Source organism: Rhyacophila brunnea, unplaced genomic scaffold (genome assembly GCF_057557595.1).
Source record: "Rhyacophila brunnea isolate RB1 unplaced genomic scaffold, BYU_Rbru_1.0 scaffold_1, whole genome shotgun sequence".
In the NCBI taxonomy this organism is placed as follows: domain Eukaryota; kingdom Metazoa; phylum Arthropoda; class Insecta; order Trichoptera; family Rhyacophilidae; genus Rhyacophila; species Rhyacophila brunnea.
In genome coordinates this window covers 31,554,983-31,571,164 of record NW_028232751.1, presented here as the reverse complement: position 1 = coordinate 31,571,164, position 16,182 = coordinate 31,554,983, and the positions used below count along the sequence as shown (strand labels likewise).

The 16,182-nt window shown below is 31.0% G+C and overlaps 1 protein-coding gene across 1 annotated transcript; it reads right to left on the bottom strand.

Moving 5' to 3' along the window:
- Positions 1-1,048: 1,048 nt before the first annotated feature.
- Positions 1,049-14,050, bottom strand: LOC147079679 (palmitoyltransferase ZDHHC3). Its single transcript, XM_085943103.1, has 6 exons — positions 13,925-14,050; positions 10,140-10,280; positions 8,714-8,905; positions 7,832-8,053; positions 6,854-7,066; positions 1,049-6,228 (listed from the first exon to the last, which is right to left on the bottom strand). Exons 2-6 carry the CDS (start codon positions 10,218-10,220, stop codon positions 6,073-6,075), a joined length of 864 nt encoding a protein of 287 aa, XP_085799229.1. The 5' UTR covers positions 10,221-10,280; positions 13,925-14,050; the 3' UTR covers positions 1,049-6,072.
- Positions 14,051-16,182: the final 2,132 nt, after the last annotated feature.

Below are 16,182 nucleotides of genomic sequence, written 5' to 3'. Positions count from 1 at the left end.
ATAATTTATTCGATAACATTTAAGTCATCCTTTCTCAATACGTTGTATATAGTAATACATTTTATAATTAAAATATTGATCTAGATAACGTAACCAAGATTTAATCCACTATATATTTCCACTTCGAAATGTTAGGTCCATATTGTGTATGTATGTATGAATTTTGTATGTATTGTGTATGAATGTATGTTTCACTTTCTGATTATAATATGGATTTTTTGTAATTATTTTCATGGGCACGTCTCTAATTATTCATTTTTAATGTTCACAATATGTAAATTAAATAATAAAATAATATATTAATATCGAGTTTTTTAATAATATTGACGTCTTAAGACGCGAACTTTTCCGTGAACGGAACGCCGCTCATACAAAAATGACATCTTTGGACGTCCCGCTTTAAACGGGAATCGGGGGTAAATCAATTATTTTAAACATACAAATATGTTGAACATACGATATATATTGGGAATGTCGTCGCATACTCAGAATTAAAACAGAATTCGTTTTTACCGCTTGAAACGTAAATTAATTTAATTTTTTTATTTTTGCAATAAAATTCGCAGCATGCAAGGTACAGGTACCGCCTCGCTATACATACACCTACCGGCAGTAAAAAGGTTAATTAATTAGTGATTTTGAATATTAATATAAATATGAATAACAAACAACGTTTAATCTTGTATCAACAGAAACCTCTAATTAAATTCACAAGCATATAGATTAATAATATCAACATAATGAGAAAGCGAGACTTAATTTATTTTCAATAATACATTAAAAGCCATAGCATTTGTTTAAATATCAAGTAAAACTCTGAGAATATTTAAATTTCTTCACAATCATTATTCTTACATATAATTATTATTTACTAATATTTAATATTCATCACTTTGTTTAAGTCAATCGATACAGCAAAAGGTTGATAGGTTAGAATCTCTCAAGGGAGGCTGAGAAATGAAATTTATACTTTAATGAATAAACAACACAATGTCAATAATAAAAACCCATATAGACCTCAGGTATGACAGGCAATATTTAAAATACTGTGTAACTTGTTTGATTCAATGAGATTGATAAAATATGAGAAGTATTCAAATTTCTTAAAAACAAACCATTTACAACAAAAACAACCTTTGAAGTTTGAAACGAGAAGGCACAGAAGAATACATACAAATTATGTATTTCCTTTTTTGCATTTTTTCAGATGTCCAATACATATTACTAATTTTATCTCACGATTGTTTAAACACAAAATTATCTCAGCCTTATATCTCCTAACGTTATTTAGAATATCTCAACACTTGAAAACGCAAGTGAATGAAGGTATGTATCATGTTATAATTTCTCAAAACTGTTTATTGCCTGGATGAAGAATTTGTATACACTACTTTCAAATGGCATGCTCTAATCATTCAGAAATTTAACGCCAATCACAATTTCCCGAAATATAAAAGCATTACGTTACACAATTTTGTGTTTGAAAATGGAAGAACACAATAATATGGTCTGCTAACACTTTCATAATAATTATCATCACATTTGAAGGTATGTATTAATAGGTTAATCAGTTAAATGCTGAAGATGAAACAAAATACAACTTCGTAATTATAAGTGTGACTGAAGTATTTCGATTTCTTTTATGGTGACCGATGGCTTCCCTCCCCCCGATAGGCACCTGTTATCGCCAATAGTCCCTACATTTGTGCAGCCAGATAATTGTGGAGCACTGTGTAAATAACATGCGTGAGCTTTGTAATGGGTTTTTGTGACTTTTATAAATTGATCTGATGATAATAGTCCCTACATTTGTGCAGCCAGATAATTGTGGAGCACTGTGTAAATAACATGCGTGAGCTTTGTAATGGGTTTTTGTGACTTTTATAAATTGATCTGATGATAATAGTCCCTACATTTGTGCAGCCAGATAATTGTGGAGCACTGTGTAAATAACATGCGTGAGCTTTGTAATGGGTTTTTGTGACTTTTATAAATTGATCTGATGATAATAGTCCCTACATTTGTGCAGCCAGATAATTGTGGAGCACTGTGTAAATAACATGCGTGAGCTTTGTAATGGGTTTTTGTGACTTTTATAAATTGATCTGATGATAATAGTCCCTACATTTGTGCAGCCAGATAATTGTGGAGCACTGTGTAAATAACATGCGTGAGCTTTGTAATGGGTTTTTGTGACTTTTATAAATTGATCTGATGATAATAGTCCCTACATTTGTGCAGCCAGATAATTGTGGAGCACTGTGTAAATAACATGCGTGAGCTTTGTAATGGGTTTTTGTGACTTTTATAAATTGATCTGATGATAATAGTCCCTACATTTGTGCAGCCAGATAATTGTGGAGCACTGTGTAAATAACATGCGTGAGCTTTGTAATGGGTTTTTGTGACTTTTATAAATTGATCTGATGATAATAGTCCCTACATTTGTGCAGCCAGATAATTGTGGAGCACTGTGTAAATAACATGCGTGAGCTTTGTAATGGGTTTTTGTGACTTTTATAAATTGATCTGATGATAATAGTCCCTACATTTGTGCAGCCAGATAATTGTGGAGCACTGTGTAAATAACATGCGTGAGCTTTGTAATGGGTTTTTGTGACTTTTATAAATTGATCTGATGATATGAATGTTTTTGATAAATGATTCTATGATGAATGGAATTATATGATCATTAATGACAACTTAAATATGCCATTGCTTGGATAGACCTTATCTGAAAAATATTACATTGATTGACATTAATTTACACAAATTTTGTAACATAACCTCATGTCTTCAATTGCGATACCTTCAGTTTCTATGAGTTTATTTATGGATAACATGACTTAATTTATTGTGTATTGTTAATTAAAATGTTTTATCGTTCTATGGATTGTCATTAAAAGTGGAAATGAGCAACCGTCTTTTATTGATCCAAACTGTGCCTATACATTTAAACAAAAAACTTTAGTTATTAATTTTCAAATTTTCAACAATCAGACTTATATTTTCATTCACATGGTCAACTCTATCAACCTCCTAAAAATTAAAATAGTACCGAAATAATTAATAATGCACTTTAATCTTAACATCAACTAATGAATGAAGTATTTTTTCAAAATATGTAACTACATCAAAATATAAAATTATAATACATACGTAATATGTACATACTAACAAAATAATCGTAAACAATAATATTTATTTGTTCTTCGCAAAAATAGTTTCTCGACAAATTACCTAATAACTTTAAAACGTCAAGATTGTTAAATTAAATAAAAAATGTACCCTTATAATAATTATTTACTCTTGTGCCTCGAGCACATTGTAGGGAATAATTGCAATGTTTTTTCAAAACTCTCATTATTTTTTTTCAAAACAATATAATATTGTAAATTGTAAAATAGCATCAGCATTTCAAGCTTACAGAGGAGGACAGAAATGCCCCTTGTACTGTTGTAGTGAACTTATAATCTGGAGTGTAAGAAAACAAGACACGCTTCGAACGAATATCTGACTAGGACATCTAAATATAAGACAGCCCATGAGCCATAGATTAAAATTACCAACAAACACTTAAATTACAAATTATAACTTAACAATAAATCTGGAATATTTACAATAATATCATTGTTTATTTGAAGCTTCTAACTGCCATTAATCTATTTTACATGTGCTCAGTATTCACTTAGAAAACTAAATAAACATGAAATAATAATAAGAAATCCATATTTGATCGAGTCTATTATGATTCAGCAATAACATGATAATTTAATCGATTTATTCGATGAATTTAAAAAAAAATAAGGGCAAAACTACAAAACATTTGCAACATATATTTGTAGAATTGCACATGCCAAAAAATCATGTAAGAAAAATATTAAGATCCAGCCCCCACTTGAACTAGTATTAATGTTCACAAGGTGAAAATAAAACGTGTTAATTATTGCTGTCTCCTCCTTCCAACGTTTCCACCTTGGGTGGAAAGTCAAACAAAGCCCCGTATATAGAAATGAGACCCGGATTTCATGAATATTCATACAAAATGCAGTCTTCTTACTGATTTATAGAAAACTTTATATAAGTATCACAAAAATCTAGAAAATAAATAATAATTGATCAGTTCAAAATGAAGATACTAATCATTTAATCAAAGTAGTAATATTGTACTACACATCTAAAAGTATAGCCACAGTTTACTAAAACCTTGTGTTTACGAAAAAAGAGAAAACAAACACACGTATTTGGCATACAACATGAAATTTGGAGGAAGAATGAGAGCAAGCTGTTTAAATGAATAAACACTATTGACCGAGAGTACTGGATGGAAATTGGATTAATATTGAAACCTATAAACCTCCACACTGATCATTTCACCCATGAGTTTCGCATTTAGACTTCTTCAAGTTTTATGTATAGGAGAAGCTCGGACAAAGTGGTACAATAAGATAGAATATTAAAATTATGATACATTTTAATTATATTTGTATTTTGTATTCAATCTATAATTTAAGAGGCAAGAAAAATAAAACAGTTGGATTAATCAATTTTAAATCTCTTAATTTACAAAAACTAAAACAGTCTATTATCGACTTTGCCCAAAAGTGAATAATAGTTAAAATTAGCACTTTGGTCGATCCATTATAAAAACAGCTTCAAAAGTCTGAATATGATCTATAAGACTCTTGGACGCATCTAAGCTATTGGTTGTATTAAAAACTTAAATCAATTAAAATTTATATCAATTTGTGTTAATTGAGACATAAACATATAAAAAAAAATCGTAACAAAACACCGAAAAACATGTATAGCAATAGTGATCTTGTTTTTTAAATTAACCAACTGGTAGTGATACGACAACTACATGCATGTAATCTATCAATAATTTTAATCATGTGACTCCCATCTACGATATCTAACCAGCAAAAACCATCACTCGATTCACCCAAACTTCTCCTACATCTGAAATACAGCCTTAAAATGTTGGGGTTGCAAAAAACAAATGTTAATAAGTTATTAAATTTGGTATGGAAAGTCATGGAAACCATATGCCTAAGGATTTATAATACAATGGTATTTTGGGAAGACCATAATATATTTTAATGAAAAAAAACATTTTTTTACATCTGATAAATTAATAGAACAGAATTCTATTAGACTATAAATCATATACCACGTCTGATTATCGACATATTGATTACTGCATTGTTGACAGATCGTACATAGACTTCGTTATGAAGGAAAATTCCAAATGTAATTGATCAGACCAACTTTTATTAGTCATGATGGATTTTTTATTGTAATAGTTTTCAAGGATAATCCCAAAGATATTAATTAATACAACAGAAATTTTTTTTTGTACATCAAATTATTTTAAGTCAATGTCGAAAGTATAGCGGCATAAAATAATGTTCAGAATAATATTTAATTGTAAGGATTTTATAATATCTAGGACTATTGAGAATGAAATACATCAGAAAATAAACAAAAATTACAAAATATTAATTACCGACTGTCAGCATTTACATAATATCATAATAAATGATAGACAATAAATACTAGTAACATTAAAAAATGGAAAATATTTATAACTTCAAAAATGGAAACAAATTGAAAGGGAATATATTTCCTTTATGATATGTTATTTTTAATATCAAATAGACTCCCCGTAATAATATATTAATTGCGTGTCTTTCCTATCAGTTTTTGAAAAACCAAGCACTAAAATGAACATTAAAAAAATAAAATTAATAATATAATATGTATTTTTTTACAAACGATCTCTATAAAAAAAAACTAAATAAAGAGATTTAGTTAAGAAGACAGCTCTTCCATCTTCGACAATGTCTAGAATCCACAAAGAGAAATTTGTTCTTCTTTTCCCTCCATTGACGAGATCTCATTCGACACTGAACAATAATTTAACCTAAAATAGAAATTAATACCCATAATCAATGGTTATAAAACAGTGTACAAAGGTTGAAAAGATGCCCTCTTACATGGATTCCAGACAATTGTTGACAAGTCTTATATTACACTTTTCATAGGAAACTAAAGAACGTTAATGATTTTTTACACGCTGTAAAGATGATTTTGCAATTTATTTGGAGTGGGCTGCGTGAATGGTGAAAACCAACCGATGGAAAACCTTCCAAACACTGATTGGATGCTTTTCCAGCGAGATTTACGGACCCAACGTGCTTCTTCTTTCTTCAGTTGCTCAATGCCCTGCAATTAAATAACAGGGAAAATTATTTTAATACGCTTTGAATAATATTGAAAAATGATGACTAATAATCTTTTAGAAAATCAATTTTTAGTGAACCCATATCAGCAGGGTTATAAACTAGTTAAATCCATAACATCTCTCCATTATTTTTTTAAATCTGAGATAACTCCATTAACCCTCGGGTCAATTTTGTATACAAGGTACTTATTTAAATCGCAAATTAACAAGTTGTCGAGCTAGAATTATGCATAATATGCTATATCGTGGTAAGTAATTATTGTTGTATTATATATCACGTATATAATATATATATTACATTTTATAGTCATCATTGTACAAAAGTGTGTTGACTTTGTCCAATGTCTGGGTTCAAACAAACATTGAAAATCATGTGAATTTCCCAAATATAGGATTCGGGCACATGACCCATGACTTCATAAGCAGTCATGTTAATAATCATCCATCACAGGAATTACATCTTTATCTCTTATCACTTTTATAATATATTTAGGCTCCATATATATTGAGAGAGTTTTCTTTGACATCTTTGGAATGACCTAATAACTCCAGATCACCTCATATTCAGTACAACGTAATATATTCATGAAAATGTATTAAGCTTACCGTTTCATCATTCCATATGGCCTGTAATTGTGTCCCAAGCATTACAGCTGTGAAGACGGCAAACAAGAGTGACTCAAACACGAGAAACAATAGAAGAACAACAGTGGCGGGGGGTGAATATGATGAGCATTCGCGCCACTCTCGCGTGATACATGATGCAAATTGGTACAGGGACAGGATCAGTGAATGCACGGAGATCATCGCTATATACAACTGAAAACAGATTGTCAATTTTATTAAATACAATACACAGTGTTTCTTCAATGCTAGATTCTTGAGCATACACATACAAACTTCAGCGGATCTCATTTAAATGACACTAATACCTCCAATTTATGTAATAATCATATCGGACCTATTACAAACAATTAGAAGTCCTAATAATATATTTACAGACTTACAGAAAAATATTGTAATTCAACCTTCATTTGAGAGCAGTGATTTTGTCTCCCCTGTAAATTTCTCATTTAGCGAATTAAAGGTATTATCACAGCTCAATATGTAAAGTAATTTGGATGAATGACTGCATCTAAAAAAATTTTGTGTATCTAAAAGTTTTTCGTGTCTTGTCATGTTACTATGTGACTATACCAGATTTTTATATAACATAAAAATAGAGTGAACACTGATTCGAGTTATCCAGGGTGTGATGAAAAATAGCGTATTATTTTTTGGTACAAGTCTGTTTACTGGAGACAGGCGGGAACAGCGGCAATTTTCATAGCCAATTTCGGCAAAATTCATGAATTCAAGAATGATAACCTCACCTAACAAATAATCCAGTATATCGGCTATTTTCCACTTCCACTAAACAGACAAGAACCAATTTTTTTATCAGCAGGGGTCGCTGTGGGTGTCCATATAATGAATCTTACTTTCATCGACAACTATTTGTTCGCATAACACATTGTTATCAGTGGAATTGCTTTTACAATTCATTCACTTCATCTTCAGTTAAAATAACAGGAATTTACTCACAGTAAAAAGCACAAAGTACTTCTGATTGTTCTCTCCAACACAATTATTGACCCAAGGACAGTGATGGTCCATTTTCCGAATGCACCGCTGGCAAACTGAACAGTGGTGGGCACGTTCAGGTTTTATACTACAGCACTTGGAGCATTTGAAGATGACTTGCCCCTCTCGGAACCCCATTTGCTTGATCATCTCTTTTGTGGCATTGCCTCTTGGTACAGCACCCTGAAAGAAATAAATTTACTTGAAAAATAATTTGGACTATACCTGTAGGCAAACATAATAATATGAACTCTTTGTATTACAACATTTAATGGTGATTACAGAAAAATTTTATCAATAGCGCAATGCGATATGAATGACATGAATTTATGTAGTCACAACTCAGCCCCATAGGGTCAAAAACACAGATCTTATTTTTACATACTTTTTTATTCTTACAAGTAAATTTACATTCCACTGACATTAACAAGACAATGTTTTCAGGAGATACATATTGAACAATCTTTGTATTTCGACGGTGATCTGACAACAGTATCTATCTGACATATTATAGTCAATTTTTCAGGGTACAAAACAAGGGTTACAAAACAGGGGTACAAGGGTTGTTTTTTTTCTTAGAACAAAAATATTTCCATTCGATCTGTCACCAAATTTTGTACAAAATACACCAATAACCCAGAATTCGCCAAAACTGCAGATAGATACTATTGTCAGATCAACGTTGATTTGTTGATCATTGTCACTTAACGTAATATGTTATTTTATGTCCGATACCATATGATGTAACTTAAATCGCTAAAAATTTAATAATTAAAGGTTTTTGACACTAAGAGGTGAACCACATTAATTAAAAATGAATGAATATTTTTTTCTAAAACTCACCGGATCCGTAAACATTGTGCGCAGATGTGAAGCAAACGCCAAGCATGCGAATGATTGAAAAATAACTATATTGATGTAGCTATAAATTGGAGAACTCGTAGTTCCCGGTACTAGGATCACCATCATCACAACAAATTCCGCGTACAAAATCAGAAACCACGTCATTATGGCACATATTATTCCACATATGTCCTGAAACATCAACAAAGATCGATTAGGTTACAAAACAAATTTAGAAACGAAAAACATTCAAATACATAATTCATTTTATACACTTCTAATTATTAGACCATATTAGGCACTAGCACAATTTAGACTACTGACCAGATCTCACCCTCAACCTATTTTCATGTGGCCTCTATGAACGTTTGTAATATATATATTATACAGGGCTATCCAACTCGTGGCACGAATTTTAGTCCTTTCATTTGTTAGGTACCTATCAAATATTTTGAGCATATTTTTTGACATATCGTCAGTTGAAAGTCTACCAATTCATATAATCATACTATGAAAATGGCAAGTCTTTGACGATTGTACTGCAAAAATTAAGTCCAGAATTCGGTAGAAATTATCGCCCAACTGAACGCAGTATTCACAAACAGATTAAAAAAAATTAAGAGACTGGTAGTGTTTTGGATGTTCGTCTAGCTCGTTCACCGGAAAATATTGCTGCTATATGTGAAGTATGTATGGCCAAGGAGGCTGAAATGTCAATTCCACAAAGATCACAACTTACTTACACGCGTATAAGATCCAGCTTACACAAGAACTAAAGCCAATGGATGATGGGCAGCATTGTAGATTCGCCGATTGGGTCATAGAAGACCAAGCAACTCAATGATTTTTCAATGAAAATTATCTTTAGTGATGAGGCACATTTTCACATCAAAGGGTACAATAAGCAAAACTGCCTATACCTCAATACAAAAATATGAAAAACTACCCTCGATAGCCACCAATACTAGTCTTGTGTATAGAATAGATGCGCTGTACTATATTTTTTTTTAGTTTATTCAGAAATACTAATTATTGTTACCCTTTTGCACTATAATTAAAATATCAAAAGATGGCAACACTAATCTGATGTGTAGTTTTCCTTTACCGACATGGAGTAGGCTCTTTCTATCTGTACAGTATGATAAAAGTTCGACAATAAGTACAATGAGTCTTCAAAAGAAGACAAAAACTTATCTTCACAGCGAATGGGAAATTGAGTATTTCTTTGTGAAAGACAAGTGTTTAATTTGTTTTATTTGTAATGCCTAATGGGCTTGCCTGCTATTGAGTATGCCAATTTTAACAGACTATGGGCACAAAGTGCTGCAATTTTCTCTTATTCTAATTGATTCATACTGGGATAGCTTTAATAGTTTGGTAGTCAACCGGTACTGTATATTTTTATTAAATAGGCAAATAAACTTACTTTTATACACCATGCAGCACCAACACAGCACCTATTATGCATATCCACTTCTTTGGGAAATGTAGTATAGTTATAATCCATGTTTTGTGTGTTTGATAAACGTTTTATAATAATAATATTCTATAATGAAGATGGGTGCACCTGTGTAAAATAAAAATATAAACCATATCAATATAGTAAATGACAACTAAAGATATTAACAGTTTTAACTATAAGTAATCTATTATTGGCAAGCCCACGAGTTTCGAAATCATGAAGAAAAATTCGTTTATAATATTTGCCAAAGAATTCGTCGGTACGTTCACAATTACGATTGCGCTTCATGATCTGTGAGTGTTTGTTTCATTTGTGTTTCTTCTATCAAGTGACAGGATTAATTGTATAGTGCAAAGTGTTTTTTGTTAACAAATTTATATTATCAATTCATAGCTTCTACGGTGTTTGAACTATTTTTGTGACTTTCCGTTTTGATTTTTTCCACTGCTTGAATATCGAAGGATAATCGAGTACTTCGTGACTTCATCAATCGGCTGAAGATCTTTTGGACAGGGTTGGCATTAGTCCTGAATCTGACGAGAGTGATTTTAAATTAAATGATGACGAAGAACGAGATACATCTCATTTTCCTACTGTTGATGAATCAATCCCAATTTTCGAATGGGAAACTGGAGATTTTGTGCAAAAAATAAATTCGTTCAATAGCTCAAAATCAGGATCAGATTTTTTGAAAGTTTCGGCAATAGTGTATTAGATTTTTTTTAATTGTACTTGGAATGATAAGCTTCCACGCGGTAGAACACTATTGACTTGAAAGGTCTTTCTGCAAGTTTTGTGTCAACCATAACAATTTTTATAACATAAACTAGTGTTTTTTCGGAAGAATACTGGTCCAAATGAGACATTTTGCATATGATTGGTAATTGTTTATGATAAACTTTCAATGTATTTAAAAAAAAAAAAATAAGGTTTATATTTTTGCTAAAAAATTCGCGGCCTCTCACTTGCCGCCATACGAAACCTCCCGGCACAGATCGGGTCAAGAGATTTTGGTTTTACAAGAATTGGATGTTAGCCACTTGCTCAACCTATTAGGTCCATACTCTGACTCATACTCAAATTGAAAAACAATATGTGTACTTGCCTAACCCAGGATTCGAACCTGAGACCCATGACGTTATAGGCCGACACTTGAGCCTTTGGATATTGACATAGATAGTGAATAGGTGGACTTGTTTTATCAATTTTTTAAGATAAGGTCTACTTAGTTCACTTGCTGTGTTTCCGTGTACTTTTTTTATTGAACTCATGTTACCTTGTATTTTTATTTAAAAAATATTAAAACTTATTTTTTGTCATGTCGTACCAAAATGATTTGAATTTGTTTCATTTAAAATAAATAACTTTAAATTTACATTTAAAAAATAATCATGGCCTTTTTTTGCCATGTGTAGTGACACCAAGAATCTCTTGCAAATTTTTTCACTACAAAAAGGTTAGCATATCTACCAGCCATAAGTATAAAACAAGTGAGTGGGAAAACTTTGCACTGCAGTAATTAACATCAAGCGGAGTCTGAGCCGCTATCACCTCTTCACCCGGCGACCACCTGCTTCGTCGCTGTCACTTGTCAAGTGCCAACTGCCAGTGTTAAGTAGAGATTTGAACCCATTGCCTCCTCTCTCCAAAGTAAATTACAGTATTAAGTATAAATTACAGTGGCGTGCGGTGAGTTTTGTTTATAAGGATGCTTTCAAAAATAAAAATATATTTCTGTACATTCCCAATACTATTAATTAATTAAGTAATTACTTACCTATTTATTAAATTTTTTGACATAAAGCTTGATTGGATTGTTTAAATTTGGTTTAATAAATATACAATGTGAAACTCTTTGATTTAACTTAAAATGCAACTGCTTAATTAAAATTATGTTTTATTTTATTAATGTCCAAAATAGTTATCTGGTTTTGTATTCATATATTATGGCTATGTAAATTCGGGGTGGATATAATAATATTATAATTTAAAACATTATCAGTTGCTGAAATGTTAAAAGTTGATCTGTAATAATAAGAAAATCTAAACTGGGGTTTTTTTGTTTTTTTGGGGGTAAGACACAACTTTAAATATAATACCACTATCCTGTTACTGGTAAATAAAATCTGATTCAATCAAGATATTGCCAAAATTTAATAGGGCTAAGCACTGAAAATGATGATTCTTAGCTATATGATGCTTTTAAGGATATTTTTATGTAACCCAATTCAGCGAACACTACGTAAAGAAACATCAAAGAACAAACGTAAAGAAAAGACAAAATTGTGACTGGAAGCAACGGCAACAAAGTCCAATAGGACTTTGTTTCAATAGAAATAGTATGACTTAGAATGCTTAGATAGACTTTAAAGCGGTCAATTGTTTCCTAAGAAATATAACACCATGGACACTTATGCAAACGCTACGCAAACTATGTTTTTGTCAACAGTCACCGCAGACCTATGACTTCATATTAACTGAATAATAAATTAGACCACAGGCGGGCAATATCCTGAGAGTGATAAAGTGAGAGTGTGCACGGAAACATTTATTTCAAGTAATATAAATCTAATTATACCTTACCTCTTCAATCTGATGTACGACTAACAATACACTAATTAACATGAAAAATCAATGCTATATGTTCCAAAAGCAGCGATAATCCTGATGATCCTTGAAGCCAAAGCGTCAAACAGCTTTTTGAATAACCCAATTAAGAATATGTTAAGTAATTTTTAGGTCTGACACAAGTGGGTTTATTTATTTTAAAAAAACAATGGTTTTTATGGACATAAACTGTCAATTCATGGTGGACTAAACCGGTCCAGATTTATTAAATAAATAAAGTAGAATAAGTTATTAAATTAATCAATAATGCATGAATAAACGTTAAATTTAACCACATGCCAGATGTTATTTTGCAAATGACTAATAAATAATGTTAAATGGTTATGCCTGTTTTATGAGAACATGAGAACTCTTTTTTTGGTAAACTTGGCCCATGCATTCACAACAAATTGATAAACACTAATTAATCAATGAAGCTATTGTATTTTTTATCAGCACTATCTTATCAATCAAAAAATTCATATTGGACACAATTACAACGCTCTCAATAATTATCACTATCATTCATGTTGGGAATATTATATTGCTTATGAATCGTTTTGGCAAGTTTAACATTTTTGTTTGTTCATCTGTAATTTCGGAGGAAATTGAATATTATGAAAAAATCGCGAAATAATAGTGGCACAACAAAAATATACATAGGTATTAGCTGACAAAGCGTTTCAAATTAACAAATAGTTTGCAAATATGAAAATTTGAGTAATAATATTATGACAATTGATTTCAAAATGAATTGATGATTTAACAACGATCGAAATTATTAGTGTCCAACTGATGAATCCGTACTTAACATACATACCTAATATATTATATCGTTATGAATAAATTGTTATTTTACAATGAACATTAAACAAAACGCCGGTAGATACATTCGTATGCATAATATGAAAATGCAAATAATATTCGTTCGCCAAACACCATTCGTGGTCACCTATTATATTCAATTGCATTCAATCTTTATAGATAAATCATTTAAATACGATTCATGTACTAGTTACAGTACCGATAGAAAATCTTAATTTACTTGACATGTAAGATTTTTCTATAAAATCGTCACCAGTTGGCATTCGCACAACGATGATTCAAACTACACAAATTCGTTAATACAAACACTAGATTACCTTTTCATCGGAGCCCACGGTCATTCATAACCAATCCATGGTTAAAAATCACAATATCAATACAACCTAATAAAAAAACACCAATAAATACGCCTCACTCGCTAAAGTCAGCCATACGAGTTCCATAGACAACGAAAGATTAAAATTGACAGATACTTCATGTTGCAAGATGAAAAAAATAAAATCCCCTTAACGTGGCTTCTCATGGAAATAATTGACGTTCATTAAATTAAATAATGTTTCAGTTCTACGTTTATAATAAAAAAATGTTATATAAACAAAAAATATATCTTACTACTAGATTTATACCAATCTACTTAAGAACGGCCCACGGTGGCCGCGCGGCTTAAGCGTTGGACTATCATGCCGTGGGTCCCAGATTCGAATCCTGGGTCTGGCAAGTACACATCTTATTGTTTTTCAATTTGTGTGTGAGTCAGGCTATGGACCTAATAGGTTGAGCAAGTGGCTTACATCCATTTCTCGTAAAAACAAATTCTGTTAACACAAACCTCTACCCTGTGGAGGCCCATATGATTCTATTAGGATCGGACATGGTCGAAAAAAAAACTTAAGAAATTAATTCAATAATCAATGTAATTATTCATCACCACCTATAGAAATCAAAATTTGATATGGAACTAGGTACCTACTCAATTTCAATTAAGTATAAATCATTATAGATACCTGATAGGTACCAATGTACTTTGAAATTATTATATTTTATTGAGTTTGTGTTTTAGTGGTTATAACAAAATTTATTCTCAACGAGAAAGGTGATATTATTAAAGTAGGGTAATATTATGTAGTAACAATAATATTATTAAAATATCTAAGTAGGTACCTGTTAGAAAATGAAGCAAATTATAAAAGTCTCAAGCACTCTAAAAATGATTGTACATTAATGTTCACGTCATTGCCATTATTTTCATTTATCTTTACTAAAACTTAATATAATATACACAATACCACAGTTATACCAACTTTTTTCAATTCCTTGTATGTATGGTTCCAAACATTTTTATATTTTCATCTCTTCATAAACAAATAACTAGATGGACAATTTTGGACTATCCCCAAAAGAATCAATATAACTTTAGATATAAATATGAAAATTTAGATTTATGTAAATATGTTAAATACACTAAAAATGTCAACTATAAACTTACTCTTAAATCATAATGGTTGTTTGGTGATTTTTTGACCAAATTTATAATGTAGGGTAGGGACCAGGGCTCGAAATGGACCGGAACGCACCGGAGCGCCGTTCTGGTTCGTAAAATCCCTAAAATTATCGCTCCGTCTCGTGGAAATATTAAATTGACAGTGAGCTATTTTTGCCATTTAATGTAAAAATCTAAAAGTTTGTCCACACTGGTAACCTCATTAAATTTCACCATGATTATCAAAATTTGCTTGACCAAAAATTATTTTAATCGAAATTTAATGAGGTTGCCAGCAACTTGTTGCCAATGTGGACACGGCATAAACACACTTATTTTTATAAAATACCTAAGCAATTAGATAACTATGTTAACATTTTCATAAAATATTGAGCGCTCCGGTTCGTAAAATATTCCATTTCGAGCGCTGGTAGGTACCTACTAGGTATTGGATTTTTCCCATTGTTTTTACTTTGTCCTATTAACATAAGCTTGCACGGCATCTCGAAATCTATGAACTACTTACAAAAACACATATAGGTATGTATTATAATTTACCAGCGATTCGTAACATACTTAAATCTTTTGTGATTCTATAAATTTAATAATGCTTTATTAAAACCTACCTACTCATAAACCAGCCCTCCGAAAATAGTTTTCAAACCACCTACAACGCTTGCAAGAACAAAATTATATCCAGCACAATAAGGTTTATAAAAGAATACTTATTCCACAAAAACTGTTAGGTAAGTACCTTCTAACGCAAAAAAAAAATGTTTGGCTACCAATGAAAAATTAAAAGCATAGCTGATATTATTGAAATTCTTAATATTATATTATGTACCTAGGTAGGAAAACGAAGAAAATAGTCCCACTATTCTAAGGATTTTTTTACTTTACTTACAAATGAATGGAACAAATTTGTGAGAAAAGTTATATATTACAAAGGAACACAATATTATTATTTTTTATCAGAATTTACAGTATGTATTTGAAAGGAAATTAATCGACATTTTTTACAGCACACCGGTTTTGAAGCTCTGCCTTACGACATAACCATCGACACAGCTGGTATTACGGAAGAGTCTGATAAAA

Coding starts and splice junctions, on each gene's coding strand:
- LOC147079679 (XM_085943103.1), bottom strand. CDS start 10,220: ATGGATTATAACTATACTACATTTCCCAAAGAAGTGGATATGCATAAT. Junction 8,906..10,139: donor GTGCTGCATGGTGTATAAAA/GTAAGTTTATTT, acceptor TTGATGTTTCAG/GACATATGTGGAATAATATG. Junction 8,054..8,713: donor GCACAATGTTTACGGATCCG/GTGAGTTTTAGA, acceptor TATTTCTTTCAG/GGTGCTGTACCAAGAGGCAA.